The sequence below is a fragment of the Thamnophis elegans genome, chromosome 3 (genome assembly GCF_009769535.1).
Source record: "Thamnophis elegans isolate rThaEle1 chromosome 3, rThaEle1.pri, whole genome shotgun sequence".
NCBI lineage: Eukaryota > Metazoa > Chordata > Lepidosauria > Squamata > Colubridae > Thamnophis > Thamnophis elegans.
The window spans coordinates 20,393,832-20,410,748 of NC_045543.1; the positions used below are offsets into that span (position 1 = coordinate 20,393,832).

Below are 16,917 nucleotides of genomic sequence, written 5' to 3' on the forward strand. Positions count from 1 at the left end.
GATTCCCCCCCCTCTTTTTTGCTAGTTTGAACACCCCTGGAATTTAAATACCTTAAGCAGTCCAGGATTACTTAATTCAATATTGCTTGCTAGCCATAATTCTATTATTTTTCCCTTTTCCTTCCTTCCAACTTTTACCATATATCATTGCCAGCTTCTATGTCTATTTCCATTTTCCCATTCCATGAGTGAACCTCTTATCTGTTACTTTCCCCAACCGAGGTTATCAGCCACAAGTACAGGTTATATCCCTTTGTGACAGGATGGCAGATGAGGTTTACCTTCTCCAGTCCATCACAAAGCCCTTTAGGAGATTCCTCAAGCTTCTATCACTATCAAGCTCCACACCCCTCTCACTATTTAATGGCATGGTTGTTTTTTAGAAGACTGAAAGCAGGTTTTGTCACTCACACCTCCAGTGACTCCAGTGCATCCGAATTACATCTTGCTGCTGCCTAAAAATGATTTTTTTTTCAAAACAATTTCAGGGGTCTATTCGCAAAATGGCTGCTTGCTTCTGATTGTAAGAGGCCTTTGGAAGTGGCTACACGGTAGTTTTCAGGTATTGTGTCAATTGTATCCGAGGTGGGTTTCAGCCGGTTTGCCCTGGATGGGCGAACCAATAGTGGCGGTGATGGGAGGCTCCGCCCACCCGCCCACATGCTTCTGTGCAAGAGCGCGCGCACGCATGAGTGAATCAGTAGTAAAATAAATTGAAACCCACCACTGAATTGTATGCTGATAAACCCAAGTCTATTTCACTTCTACATCTGAACCAGGAAAGGCTATACCTGTTTTGCATTCTAGTGCTTGAATGCATTGGATCAATCAGCCATTGTGATGTCTTCGGTTCCACCACAAATGCGCGCACAACAAAGCGCGCCTGACTAAACCGCAGTGTCTAAAGCGCGGTGACAAAACCACGCGATGATTGAGCGACGAATTAGCCCTAAAGCACGCCGACAAAAGCGCGCCGACAGAAGCGCGCTGTAACGTAACCCTAAACCTAACCCTAAACCTAAACCCTAACCCTAAAACCTAACCCTAAACCTAACCCTAAACCTAACCCTAAACCTAAACCTAACCGTAATCTTACCTTAAATTAAATCGCGCTGTAACGTAACCCTAAACCTAACCCTAAACCTAAACCTAACCCTAAACCTAACCCTAAACCTAACCCTAAACCTAAACCTAAACCTAACCCTAAACCTAACCGTAAATCTTACCTTAAATTAAATCACGCTTCTGTCAGCGCGCTGTTGTCGGCGCGCTGTTGTCGGCGCGCTTTTGACATCGCGGTTTTAGTGCCGCGGTGTTGTCGGTGCGCTTATGATGTTCGCGCTTTTGTCGGGTCACGATGTCTTCAATGTTCACGATTAGATTACTATAATAATGCTGTAATATATTATTCTATGTTACGGATGTTTCAGCTGTACAAATTATGATGGTGGACTATACGCTTACACAGATACATATATTTCTGATTAGGTATTGGATTGGCTGTCGGTTAACAATTCAGGATTTAGTGGATAACATATAAATTCCTAAGCTCACAGCAAGGTTTCTCTTTGTTCTGGGTGATTGCTACAATAACAAAAATAGCACTATAATTGCTTAAGCTTGGGTTAGACTTCTGCGTCATTGCACATCAGGGGACTTATGCATCTGTTGTTCTGATAGAGTTGCATAGTTGTTGTCTTTATACTTCTGCCAATGTTAAACCTCGTTGGAATGTGCTTTACCTTCCATCCACTTCCCAACAGAAATCAGATCTACCAATCAGCATGCAGGCCGTGCACCTCCACACAATGCATAATTGAGATTTGGGAGGTATGTGCAGCAGCCCATCTGCCGCCATCTGCAACTTACACATATCCATCAACTCATTCACAACATAGGTATGCATCGATGCCTACACACAGTAGCAGGCAAGTCTAATCAAGTTTTACTGAAAGGGTTATCTACTCTGCCTGACAAGAGTTACTCCAAGTGATAGGGAACTTGTGGTCCTCCAGATGTTGTTGGACTACATTCCTAGCACCCTCAAACATCTGGGTGGTTCATGTCGACCTTTTGCCTAAAACTCTTTTTCATAGAAATGTCTTGTGTGTGTTGTGAGTTCAATCCTAGGTAGAGACAGATGTAGGGTCTCCTGCTTGGGCAGGGGGTTGGACTAGATGATCTACAAGGTCCCTTGCACTCTGTTAATCTGTTCTGCTTTCTGCAATGCATTTTTCCATCCCTAAGCTTCAGTCTTTCCTCCCCTCCCCTCCAGCAAAACCAACAAGTGAGGAAAAATAACTTTCACCAATTGGTTCCAATTTGGGTGAAGTGCCTCGGAGAACATGGATCATTAGGAGGCTGTCTTTTCCTATGGAAAAAATATTTCATCTATATTGAGGCAGGTGTCTTCAAGGATAAAGTATGATGCACATCGTGAATGAGAGAAATGTAGTCATGAAGTAGCAAACCTTGAAATCCATTGGCTCGGAGGGGCAATTAAACTACATAATTTGTTGCTAAAGTTAATAGGAACAGCATAATCTGAATTATAGCATGCAAACAGAGCACAAGAAGGGAAGAAAAATGAGTGAGTATGCAGCTCTATTATGTTTGAAATGCGTTGTTTAGGAATCAAATTGGTTTATTCTTAGGCCAAATGGTTTGTTTTCTTTCTATAAATAAATCGGATGGAATTAAAGAACTCAATTAAAAAGATTTGTTTACGTCTTCAGTTCCCAAATGTTCTGATATATTTCTTGGTTCAAATCTCTTTTCTCTCAGTTTTTTCCGAGTTCAAAAACTTGCGTATCTTGGGAAAAATATCTTTAGTGAGCTTAGGAGAAAATGCATAGTAAAATGTAAGCATTTAATTAGTACACATTGTGGATAATAAAAAGGTGGATAATAAAATGCAAATTAACTTGGAAATAGGACAGAATATATTTGTGAGTAGAAATGTGTTGGAGTTATAGGAACAGGAAATAGGATGATTCACCAACCTTTGGGCTGGTGGATATATTTTGAGAACAGGCCGTAGGCATTCGTAGAGAATGACCAGTTTGCCAAACTTATTGGTTGTAGTTTCCTAAAGATCCCTCAGTTTCCTTTTAGTACTTTGTGGGCAGATTGGCACATTTCCCAATAAAGTACTAAGCTGCCGCCACATAATATCAATTTTTATTTTCTTAGGTTTCCTTTATATGCTTAAATTGCTTTTAGGTGATATATGGATAAGTAGAGCTTCCTTTGCTTTCCATTCCCACTTTTTCTGCATGTGATGATATTGGAAGTGCCTGATAGCAATTTGCAGTAAATTACTGTTTATATAGCTCTGTTGCTATTCTTCCACCAAACTAAAACCTCCTGGTTTGGCTTTCAAATTTCGTTTAGCAAACTTTCCTGATTCCTTCCTCCATTAATTCTATCTCTTTGGCTATAAGAAAAACCTAGGAGTAGCTAGATACCTATCTGACTGCCCTTAACTTGTTAATTCTTTGCCCTGATATTGAAACTGGCCTCCAGTATGCCATATATATCTACCGCTCAGCTGAATTAGAAAGTTAAAAAAAGGTTAAGAAAATGGAATAGAATGTTAGCCTGAATGCTGCTTAAAGGCTAAGTTAGGAAAGTGGTAAACAGATTTTGTTTTCTTGGGCTTAGTAATAGAGGCTCTGAACAGTATAATAGAGAAGAAAAGAGGTTATTAATTCTAGAAATGAAGGCAATGACAGCTTAGAGAACAAGGGAGGAGAGGGATTAAAGAAGACAATATTAACTTGATGGCCTTTCCATTGATAAAGTAAGGGAATAAAACTTGGAGAGAAAGAAGGCACTTTCAAACTTATATGATATAAAGATCTTTATTAAGAATACTGTGAACTGAGAGAAGTATATTAATCAACCTTGGATTACTAAGAAAGGCTGAATCCCTCCTTCAGATCATCAACAACTAGAGTCTCCTCATACCCTGGAGCAGGCTTTTACTGGCTGGGTATCCATCAAGCAGTGATGATCTTTCTAGCTGAAAGGGTAGTGGAACAGTTTTTCTGGGATCTGACATTTTGCCAGGATTTTCAGAAAGCAGAATGAGCCAGGTTCGTAGTGTACTTGGCAATTCTCAGACTACGGAACAGGAACTCACTGAATTGTAGTATTATAACCTGGCAATCCGACTTCTGATTGGCCGATGATACAAGAGTTCAAGAAAAGCTGATTCCTGATTGGTTCTTCATCTGAGTAGATTTCAAATTAGTCTATTTTTTTAAAAAAAATTGAAATTCTGTCTTTGAAGATGCCAGCATAGCTGCTGGCAAAATGAGTTGAAACATGTTTATAATGCTCTCCAAGCTAATGTGTACTTTGCTGGTGAAATCAGCTGGGCAGTACAGTCCATCAACTATAAATATATTGTGGAGTCCTTGGTGCTCTCTAAGTTTGATTATTTGCTTGCAGACTTTTTATTATTCATTATCCAACTAGATACATCTTCAGTACTAGTAAGTGTGAAATGTGTTCCCTGTTTGTACACAATAGCTTGCCTGTCAGTATTGGTGGGGATGTGTGTTTTCCTGGGTAGTTCTTTGATTGGAATATTGTTTTCTGTTTGATTGTTTGTCTGGTGTTAATCCTCACTTATCTGGGTGTTGGCTGCTGAAGAGAAAGTCTTTCTGTTTCTGTAGCTTCTTATTCTCCCTTTTGAATGGTGTGTAATAATTGGTTTATCTCCATGTGTCTGTTGATTACCAATTTCATTGTATACATTATGTACAATAACAATAAGACTGTGCCACTATATGCCTCTTAATCTGCAATTGGCTTCTCTGAATATTTTGCAAATAATTATTGAGGTATACTTTTTATGATATGGGATGGAGACTGATCATCCCTGACTTCTTCCAACCAAAGTTGGTACTATATCTGTCCATTCTCTGTTAGGTCTTTTGTAGAAAATCAAAGTCACTTCATAGTTGGTAGCTACTATTTGGGGATAAGAAAACGAAGAATCCTCTGAACGCACTGAAAAATTGTGAGTTATGGGTAAAAGATAAGCAAAAGAAAACTGTATAGATATGTAACAGAGAAGCAAAAGGAAAACAGTATGTGTAAAATAACCCAAAGAATCAAAGCTTAACTAAATCTAAAGAGTTTTATTCACATTCTTGATCTACAAGGAAGGGCAGTCCTTCCAATCAGAATTCTAGACACAGAAAGGTGCTAAAGGAAATAGCTTTATGTTAAACATCTGGCAGTTATTTTCAGCACTTAACCCTGATTAATGGATATTTGGCTCTCTTTCCTTCTCATCAACTTGCAGAAACCTGAACAATCCAATTCACTGCTGTACTCCATGCATTAAAAGTATAGGTCTTTTTTAAAAATATGTATATCTGGTTTGTTGTGCATGAACACACTTCACCTTGGAATAAATGCAAACCAAAACCGCTTCCCTCAGGAGAAATGCTGTGTGAGAACCATGCCATAGGTATGTGTCACCTTCCGATATTCATTCAACTATATTTATTTTGACTGGACTTAATGGTGGTGTATCTCTCAGACTATTTTCTATTGACTTAACATTTTGCCCTGTTGCAATTAACTGTCATTAGGCAGTTTTTCTGGCACATTGTTTCGTTTGCTTTTATGGTAGCCTGAGGCTATCAATCTTAAGAAAACTTTGAAAATAACGAGAAAATGCAGAACAGCATTTGCAGAACGCAATAGGACAAGTGCTGAATAAACCCCATGGGACATTTAAGAAAGTAATTGCTTTCTGAAGTCATCAACATTTCTCAAGTGCGTGTCAGGACCTTGGCTGGCCATCAGATTTTACAATCCTTAAAACATGGCTCTGTAGTTGTAGACATTTTACATTCATGAAACTATGGATTTAGATAATCCGGTTGTGGTGGGTGTGTTTGGGTTTGTGGTGTGTCAGTGGACGTGGCATTGCTTGGTGGGCATAGCTTGGTGGGGTGGCAGGGGAAGGATACTGTAAAATTTCCTTTCCCACCTCCCACCAGGGGAAGGATACTGTAAATCTCCATTCCCACCCCACTCCAGGGGAAGGATACTGTAAAATCTCCATTCCCACCCCGCTCCAGGGGAAGGATACTGTAAAATCCCCATTCTCTCCCCACTCCTGGGGAAGGATACTGTAAAATCTCCATTCCCAACCCACTCCAGGGAAAGGATACTGTAAAATCTCCATTCCCACCCCACTCCAGGGGAAGGTTACTGCAAAATCCCCATTTCTTCCCAATCAGCTGGGACTCGGGAGGCAGAGAATAGATGAGGGCGTGGCCAGTCAAAGATGATATTTTCCAATTCTCCGAACTACTCAAAATTTCTGCTGTTGGTTCTCCAGAACTGATCAGAACCTGCTAAATACCACCTCTGCTAGGGCAAGCTGCTTAAACAGGATTTTCCAAATAATTCCATCCTCTTTTTTTCCCCTCTTGCCAGTTGTTAATTGTTTCCAGCTCTTTTCTTCTCTTTTTCAGTTTAGAATTTCTTCTGTTCCAGAGTTTTAGTCTCCTATAAGGTTTTGGCCATCTGAACTGAAGTATTCATATAAGGTCACAAGAATCTGGGTAGTGGGGTAGCTAAATGTCCACCCATGGTTCAAAGTGAACGAAGGGTCAAAGTTAACAAATAACTTTGACCATAACCGAACAAGGGCAAATTTGCAAGAGTCTCAAAGTTAATATAGGTCCTTAGCCCAGGATGGCAGACTGAGCACATAAGCAATGTCCTCTATTCAATTTTATCTATGCTGAATTGTATTTCCAGGCAGTTACAGTCATCCTGTTTCTAAATGTGTCAGCCCGTTCAAAGTCTGTGCAATTGTATGGAATGTCTTTAAGGATAAGTGCAAGCTGCTATTCATGAGATGTTCTTCTTTTTCCCATGGACATCTTTACCAACCTTATTCAAAGGAAGATGAGCCTGAATTTTACACAAAGGAGTATGGCGTATTTAGGACAATCCTTTCTCTGCATGTCCATACAGAGAAAAGTTCTGTGCAATCCAGCTTTGCCATCTTGTTAATGTAACATTTCCAATTCACACTGAAATCACTTGTGGCAATCGCCCTCTTCCCTCTGGGTTTTGCATCTGTGTATCTGTGTTTCTTGTATATGTATAAATTATCCCATTTATAAAATTAAGTGACTCCTCCATCAGTATATAACAATGATTACATCTCCCAGATGCAATGTTTGAACACATTCATGCACTCCAGCAAAAACAGAAAAAAAGGAAGAAAATAGGATGTAAGAGAAAGGAGTAGTTGCATTGGGAAGGGAAATAAAAACAACAGGGGGAATATAAAACTGGATGGCGAACAGGCAAGTGAAATAGGTACCGCATCAATTGATTAAGGAAATAAATGAAGGAGAAGGAAGCCTTGCTTAGGCATTACAAAAATACTAGCATTCTTTAGGCAAGTAATCTTTTTCGAAGCCACAGGTAATCTGCAAAAGTATCCATACTTTTCAACAGATGTCTCAAGTCTTCTATCAGGTAAATATTTTGTATCTTTAAAGTAATTTCTGTTTAGAATGAGACCCCTCATATTGCCTGCAACATTGAAATGCTTAAAAAGAAGGTTGTGCTTCAGAAGCAGCTTATTCTTGTTCTGCCCCCTGCCCCCTGCAATGACAATTGACACTGAGGTCAACTGCAGAATCGCCTAGGCCAAGGGTCCCCAAACCTGGCCCCTTTAAGATTTGTGGACTTCAACTCCCAGAACTGGCTTGAGAATTCTGGGAGTTGAAGTCCACAAAGGCTTAAAATGGCCAGGTTTGAAGACCTCTGGCCTAGGCAAGCTTCTGGGACCGCCAGGGAATAAGCCTTGCTACAAAGCTCAGAAGTGCTAACTACCTTGATGTATGCCAGGGAGACTTGGACTGTATACAGGAGGCATGCTAGGCAATTGAACCACTCCCACATGACCTGCCTCCATAGAATTCTGAGGATCCGGTGGCCGGACAAGGTGCCAGACACAGAGGTCCTCTCCAGAGCAGGCCTGGCATCAGTTCACACCCTGCTGATGAAAGCCCAGACATGCTGGACAGGCCATGTTGCAAGGATGCCAGACCATTGATTTCCCTAAACAGCTTCTCTATGGTGAGCATGAGCTGTTCCAAGGAAAGCAATCGCATGGGAAACAAAGGAAGCAATACAAAGACATAGCATAGCCTTTATTGTCATTGTACAAAATAAATACAACATGAAATTGGACATGTTGAAAGCCTCCTTCAAGTCCCTGGATATCGACACCATCTCCTGCGAAACCCTGGCACAAGATTGATTGACATGGCACACGCTGATCCACCAAGGCTGCCAGACATCTGAGGACAGAAGAACAACCATAGCACAAGAGAAGTGAGCACTCCGCAAAGCCAGAGCTGCAAATGCTGTAACAATGGTGCCCACACATGTCCACCAGACATGTGGCAGAAATTTTGTGCCTGTATAGGCCTTACCAAACCATCTGCGGGCATATTGTGGACAGCCCAACCTGTTAGATGTCAAGGTCCTCTCCGAACACAATGGATGAACATCATATCTTGCTTCTGCTACATCAAGCATACAGGTGGCTCAGTGGCTAAGACACTGAACTTGTCGATCGGAAAGGTCAGCAGTGCAACGGTTCAAATTCCTAGTACAGGTCTCTGCATAAGCAGGGGGTTGGACTAGATGACCTCCAAGGTCCCTTTCAACTCTGTTACCGTTTAGAATTTTGGTGAACAGGGACCATGCATAAAAGAGGGGGAAAATAGATCTGCTGTATTTTACTGGAATTCTTGACGTCCCAGATTTTGATAGTATGGAGCACTGTTTTTATTTTTAAAAAAAATTGGGTGGGGGGGAACCTAAATGAAGATACAATATAAGAAAGTATTTCCCAAATATTGTTTGGGATATTGGATATCCACATCCTGGGAAACTCGTTGGAGCCAATAAAAAGTAGGATTACAACTGAATAGGCATGTTTTAAAAATAAATTTTAAAAATGGAATTAAAATGGGAGTTTATACTACTTGTACAAGGAAGGATACTAGGAACTCTGGAGAATATGTTTACATACATTATTCAGGATTCCACCTCTAGTTTCCTATATTGAGTTTCTCTTGAAGGGATTCCGGAATTTTGTACTTTGAAAGAAAGCTAGAGATAATGAACACGTCACTTCTGGAATTTCTTCATTTGCCCAGCATTTCTGATGGAGAAAAAGAATTGCTACTGGACCCCAAAATATGAAGAGTTAAGTATCACTAGGAGGAGAAAGGAACCAGACTTTCAAGAATCAGGGCTATCGGGGTAGCCAATCATGGTTTAAGGTGAAGAACTGTAAGAAAATCACATTTCCAAGTTAATTGTTCAAGATGGCAGAGGAACAAACATACTGGAGGCTGCCCAGATAATCTTTCCCATACTGTATTGTATTTCAAGTCACTGTCACCGTTCTAAATGTGTTCCTGGCATGTTCAAAATATATGCAATTCTTGATATGTCTTTAAGGGTGCTGAGTCCTTCCTTTGAATGATGTATTTCCTCTATCTTGGCAGTGAATGAATGCCACCCAGGGATAGTAGTAGGAATTGTGTACTTGAGATATTTACAAGCTATCAAATCTATATAATCAAATGTTTAAGCCTCTGTTCTCCATTTTGGTTAGGTGAAGTGTATTAACAGGAGTTTTCTTAGTTCTAATTAATATATATCAATGTAGAGCTGTAATGTTTGACACTAAAAATAAATCAAGAAACAAATGAGGATATGAGGATGGAAGCAAACAAACAAAAACAGTCCTCCAGTTTTTCAAAACAGACAGAATTACAGAGCAGAGAAGAGGCTGCATTTCAAATGAAGTGATGTTCGAGCTTTGCCTAAAAACAAATCCAATTATTATCATTAGAATGTGAATTCTAAATGTGTCAGGAATGTTCTGTTTTTACACCAAAAGTATTTTGAGGTGTAACCTTTTTTATGTTCAATCTTTGTAGCATTTAGTGTCACAAGGAGAATTAAAACATATTATTAATTCTTCCAGCATTGCAATGTGAAAAAAAGCAGTTGGTTATTTTGGAAAGTGAAAAAGCAAGACAAGACAGGATAAAATGTTGGATGAGCCATAGCTTTGATAAGAACCTAACAATAAAAGAATTGCCTTGTTTCTTTTGCTTTTGAAATATTAGAAATCCAAGATAATAGACCACCTATGTCTTGTAACAAGAGGAAACAAGGAGCTTTGCTTTATTTATGTGTTTGTTTGTTTGTTTGGCTGAATCCTAAATGACTGGGTAACTTGCAATTAAAATTTCCTTCACTGTAAACCCCTCGTCTTTGGAATTTCCTCCCTCTTCATTTTTTCCCAACCTGGTACTCTAGATATATTGAGCCACCCAAATTTCCATGGTCACACTGATGGACCTTGTGAGAGTTTTAGTCTTAACATATCAAGGAAGGAAAGTTTAGTTCCATGATTCTATTGTTCTGACAAATAATAAGCGTTTTCATCTATTGGTCTGCCTGTATTGATTATTTCTTTCTTTGATTTTGCATGTGTCTATCTGATACTTAACTCACTATTTTCATTCTTAAAAATGTGGATTTTAATGCCTGAGTTTAGACTTTAAAATTATTCTGGGTCATTCTGGGTTCAAAATCACTCTCTTTCAACCGTAAGGAGACAAGGGCAAACTACCTCCAGTGTATCTTACCGAGAAGTTAATGTCACATAATTAGTCAATATTATAGATATATAGTTTTCCATTTTTTGATAAACATTTACTCCCTGATAATGTGCAAAAATATGGGGTCTGTTTCATCCCCTTATACTGTTGATAAGCTTATACTGAGTGTGGCCAGAAATAAAGTGCAGAAATATATCTGTATATCCCTAAGAGAGATTCTGAGTTGCTAACCTTGCTTTCCTACAAAATATGGAGGATCTACATGCTTCAATGCTTCTTGTATTTGTTAATATCTCCCTTTTTAATATCTTTTAACATTTGTAAGATAAGTTTGATATTAGAAGTCGTACCCTGAATTTTCAGTGGAGTGAGGAGAGTTGGTTGAAGAGATTAAATGCAGTGCAGAAGGACTGAATATTAGGCAGAATAGAAAGTAAACTTAAGTTCTCAATAAGAAAATCCCTCCTGGTTTAATTTCTTTGAATTAAAGAAAGCATATTTAATCTGCAGAATAATTATGTTTACTTTGATTTTTATTTATTACGAGCTTATATCCAGATAGAATTCCTTTTTGTTTGTGGAGCAAAATGCAAAATTGTTCCGGCATTCAGACAGAATACTTATACAATTGAAATAGATCTTTGCTTGCATTAAAATCTAATGATAAGATTAGATCACCTAAAATGCTTCAAGTTACAACTAGAGGAGAATTGCATGTAATGGTTTCTTTTACTTCATTGAAGTTTTTCAAACAGAAGCTGCATAGCCATCTATCAGGGATGGTGAATCCTACAGTGTGTAGCGCAGTGATGGCTAACCTTTTCCAGAGCGAGTGCCTAAAGCATGCACATGTGTGCGTGAATGCGTGCAGGCGTGCCCAAAACCCCAAAATGCAATGCGCGTGTGGCCCCCATGCATGTGCCCTGACCCTACACACATGTGCATGCACCAAGGCATGTGCCCCGCACTTGCACGGCAGAAACCCGATGAACAGCTTGCTGGCAGGAGGCGCATGCGCATGCACGGTGCAGCCGAACTAGGGTGACAGTTCACGTACCCATAGAAAGGGGACTTCATGCCACTTGTGACACACGTGCCAAAGGTTTGCCATCACGGTTCTAATGAGACTACTTTCATAGTAGCTTTTGTGCAACAGAGTAATGTCTTGCAATTGGACCATAGTTTATTGAATTAGCTAAGTGTCTTTAATTTCTACACCTTATGGAGTCACATTGACCAATTGCCAAAATGGGAACACTATGCCCACCAAGTCTCTTCTGGAAACCTCAGAGTCTATGGCAGTGTTAGCTAACCTTTTCTGGACCAATGACCAAAGTGTGTACTTGAACTTCCAAAATGCAACGTGTGCATGCCCCCCTGTAAATGCCCCCCATCCCCCTGCATGTGCGCATGCCTCCTGCATGCCTCCTGCATGTGTCCTGTCCCTCATGCATATGTACACCCCTGCATGCACCCCACTCATGCACAGCAGAGACCTGACCACCAGCTGGCCGGAGCTGAACTGGGGCAACAACTCGTGCCCACAGAGAGGGTGCTGCATGCCACATGTGCCATAGGTTTGCCATCTCTGGTGTAGGGGGTTGATGATCTCTTAGCTGTCTTCCAATCCTATGATGGTCTGATGGACAATAATGGTTAGCTAAGGAGTATTTGGCCTGAAATATCAAAAAAAAAAAAGGCTGTGGATATTCTTAATCATCCAAGTCATGGTGGTCCTGAAGTGCTTTTCAAACACAATCTGACTTTCTGTGATTTCTTCTTGAAAATTTTTCTTTTCTCAACGAAACTTTTCAAGAAACTGTTTAAGAAGCTTCTTGGATGAGAACTGAAAAGTTTTCAGGAAAAATGCAAAGTCCAGTTGCCTTTTGATGTTTGGGACAAACATCAAAGTTGTTTTCAAGTCACTCAATGTAGTATTGTACAAGGATTCTGTCTTAAGTAATTCTAATAATATTGAGGTCGCCAAGTATACAGTGAACTAAGAAGGGAAGGTTTTTATGTCAATCAAATGGAAAACAAGTGTATTTGCCTTGTTTCTAGAGAAATGTTGTAAATTGGGATTTATTATGAATTTCAGGGAAGGGAAGAAAGTTTGGCAAGATGATAATTTGCAAAATAAAATATTGAAGGAGAACAGCAGGGAAACTTACATATAATAAGCCTCAGACTTTAAGATTGGATTACAAGGAGATTTTCCAAGCTATCAGCATAGATGTGGGAATAAGGGTAAGAAATGAAAGAAGAATATGCTGTATGCAGGAGGGAGAAAGGCTCTGGGCATCTGTGTTTTTCAGAGCGTGGGAACCTTTAATTAAAACATGTGATTGCTGCTACTTCAGTAAGACTTGACATGTGACCAACAGTTCATAGCGTCCAAATAATCTTCACAGTTCTCGGTTATCCATAGCAGAATCCTGTTCCCTAAATTGGCCAATTGCAGTTTTGTAAAATATCCTGGCTGGGAGTTGTTTTTCTCATACAGCATTTAATTCATCATTTACTGCTGTGTTTCCTGCATACTTTTGCATTCTCGTGAATGTTGCTCTCACTGTAATATGAGAGTAAAAATTTAGATCAGGGTTCCATCAAGAAAAAGGAATGGCAGCTGGCATGGGGAATTCTGTGACCTCCACAATCATCTTAGCACATGTATATGCTCCCTTAAAGCATGTATAAAGTCTATGTTAAAATATGTCAGCTTCCTGCTTTTTAATGTGGCTCAAATGGAAATGAGGTTGTTATATTATCATCAAGAGGTTTATTCATTAATTCCAAAATAAGGTCTGAACTCCATAGTTGTTTTCTTGCATATTAATAAAAGACAGCTAATGTAGAAGCTAGTTTGGTGTAGTGCTTAAAACAACAGGCTAGAAACTGGGAGCCTATGAGTTCTAACCCTGGCTTAGGTTCAAAGCCACTGGGTGACCTTGGAGTACAGGAAGTCCTCAACTTATGTCTGTTTGTTTAATGACAATTCCAGGTTATGAGGGCCCCAGAAAAATGACTTTATCACCCTCTTCAAAGTTACAACCATCATATCACCCCAATGGTCCATGTGATACAATTTGGATGCTTCTTAATTGGTTCATATTTATGATGGTTACAGTGTCCTATAATCACATGATTACAATTTGTGAACTTCCCAGTAGGCTTCCAACAAGCAAAGTTAATTGGGGAAAGTGGATTACATCATTAACGCCTCTGTAAAAATGGTCATAAAATCAGATCTGGTCACATGAAGATTCCTTTAATGACTGCATTGATTAGTGAAGTGAAAATCCAGTCCCAGTTGTGGCTGTATGTTGAACAATACCTGTCGTCAGTTTCTCTCAGTCCTGGGAAGGAGGCAGTGGCAAACCACTTCTGAAAACCCTTGCCAAGAAAACTGCAGTGCCTTGTCCAGGCACTCTTGAGAATTGGACATGACTGAATGGTAGAAGAAAAAATTTGGCTGAGCCCCAGAGCCCCAAATTTAAGTATTACCTCTGCCATAAGCTTACACAGTTGAGACAATAATACAAATCTTCCTTATGTTTTGTTGTGTGAAGAATAGTATTTAAAACAGATACTCCTCAACTTCCAGAGGAGGAGGGGAAAATGCTAGCAAATGCCACTGTTCTGAAAGGCTCAGGACACTGGTGGGTAAGGGGAAAATTCTGACATTTTCTAACGTTTTGAGCCTTCCAAAAGAATATCGTTCACCAGGGTTTTGCCAGATTTGTGGTCTGTCCCTCAATATTCTGGAAAAAATGTTTGAAAATGCTAGCAATCACCAAGGTTATTGCAATTTCTCTCTCAGGCAGGGAGAGGACCTGAGCAACCAGTTGTATTGGGAGGCCTGAGCCTTTCTCTCTGCCAACCAGATCATGGAGGCCTAGGACCTCTTCCTGAACATTCTGGTGAATGATGCACACAGTTGCTTAATAACCGCAACTAGGAGAGCCGAGATTGTGGGGGTTTTGAGCCAAGAGCCGAGGTGGCGCAGTGGTTAGGTGCAGTACTGCAGGCCACTTCAGCTGACTGTTATCTGCAGTCAGCAGTTCTAATCTCACCGGCTCAAGGGTTGACTCAGCCTTCCATCCTTCCGAGGTGGGTGAAATGAGGACCCAGACTGTGGGGGCAATATGCTGACTCTGTAAACCACTTAGAGAGGGCTGAAAGCCCTATGAAGCGATATATAAGTCTAACTGCTATTGCTAGAGTGGTCAGGTGGCATCTCATAACCATTTCACTCAGTGACTGAATTTCTGGGCCCATTTGACTATAGGTGGAGGACTACCTGTACGTCCAAACCACAATATAAAGGTATGATGAGATTGTTAGTAATGGGATCATACTTCTTATTCATTCTTGTTTGATTCTCTCCGTTAACACAACAATCCCATTTGCCATACTTTCTACCCCATTCTGTTCATACTTGTCCATAAACCTGTCCAGTTCTGTTCGCAGTATTACACCCTTCTTCCAACCTTGATTGTTTTCTTATGGGAAGGCTTAACGCTGGTGTCACCATTCAGGAGAACCTTGAAGAGAAGTTCCTATTGGATGAATCTAAATGGGAAATCCCCCCCCCCTTTTTCTTTTCTCTGTTAGGAATGGTCAGAAAGAAATCTTCATCTGGCAACAAACCTCTTGGCACAGAACATGGTCCATGGATGCTTTTCTGGAAAAAGCGTAAGTACCGAAATCCTTATTGTGCGGGAAGTTGCTTCTTTTCTTATGTGTCCAGCTTCCTTTTTTTTCTTTTTGAAAGAATTATTGCTACCATTGTTTTCATGATGATGGATTACTGCCTCTCTAAACATGCTTTTTCCTCTTTTCTCACTGGAGACGGGCAAAACTGACGTCTTTTTAGAAACAGAACTAAGAATTTCAGCCATGATGACTCGCATAGGTATAGCCTGAGCTTTGTCAGCACATCCTAATACTTTATGTAATACACTTCCTATTCTGGAAGGATATACAGGGCAGTCACAGCAGCAGATAGTGTCTAAGCTACTCTAATTCATGTTCAAGAGCCCCCAAAATATAGTTTATAATCACAGGTGGTTCCTGATTGTGAAGTACGTGGATGCAGAAGCCCACAATTTTGTCACTTAGCTTAGGCATGGGGAGGGGAATCTTTTCATCCGTAGTTATGGTTGATGTGGCAGAAAGCTCTATTGTTCATGAAGGATCGCTGTGGATATATTGGCACCTCATGAGTAAAGAAAGAAGTCTGCAACATCCTGTGAAGTCTCCTAAGAACCTTGAGAGATATTCCACTAAAAGTTAGAGTAGAAACCTGAACTAGGGTTCTTTAAAACGATCGGCTTGATCCTTCAGCAGTAGGGATTCATAAGACCCAAGTCTGTTCTGTTTTTTGGCAGCAGATTCATGATCAACACTTCTCCAGATTTGACTGGGACATGAATATTGCCTGACATTATAATTTTATAAGACAGCAGGAGGGTCTGGTCTTTTATAAAAAACAAAAAATCTTATCTGTTTAAAGTTATGTGTCACTCTGTTAGAATGTTGAGGCCCCTTTTCAGCATGTCCTGGAATGAACATGTGACTACCACTAGCTTATATCTCTCTCATATCTAAGAAAGATATAAAAGACTTTTCAGCATGGAACTAGGAACAGTCCTCTCCATCCGCTACTACCACCACCCCACTTTTTCCTCTGGAGATTGATTCTGCCAGCCCCCTGGTTAGATCCAGCTGTGAATCCCTTGCATCTGATAAAAGTCATTTGAATCTTCACTTCAATGGATCTGCAGTGGTAATAATGTTTAGCATGCATTACCTTTACCTGCCAGGCAACATAGCATAAATAATAGTAGCCAGTTCCAAAACATATATTCATTTCTTATCAACTGGCTAGTTGAAAACTGACAGATCGAATTCCTGATACTGCTGCTTAAGGTAATAAACATAAATGACAGGCTTATCTCCTTATGATGTGCTATCTATTATTAGCTGAACAATAAGGGCTACAAGATTTCCACCTCCCTTCTTAATTGCCTGTGCCTTTGCCCTCAGAAGCAAATAACTGTAAATCTGTTCCTGTGAAGTCTGTAGGCATGATGTGTTGATCCAGAAGGCTTTGAAACAAAAGCACAAAGGGTGGTGGTTGATGACACATCCTGGGGCAAAAATTGTTGGCAGTTTTTGTTTCCAGCTTAAGAGGAAATGCCTAAATATACCC

General features: G+C 40.1%; 1 protein-coding gene across 1 annotated transcript in view; it reads left to right on the forward strand.

Moving 5' to 3' along the window:
* Window positions 1-5,460: 5,460 nt before the first annotated feature.
* Window positions 5,461-16,917, forward strand: part of PLCB1 (phospholipase C beta 1) — a 199,665-nt gene continuing 188,208 nt past the window's right edge. The window contains exons 1-2 of the mRNA XM_032213013.1: window positions 5,461-5,485; window positions 6,793-6,967. Of these exons, the coding sequence (XP_032068904.1) occupies window positions 5,461-5,485; window positions 6,793-6,967 (200 nt within the window). The remainder of the gene's footprint in view (window positions 5,486-6,792; window positions 6,968-16,917) is intronic.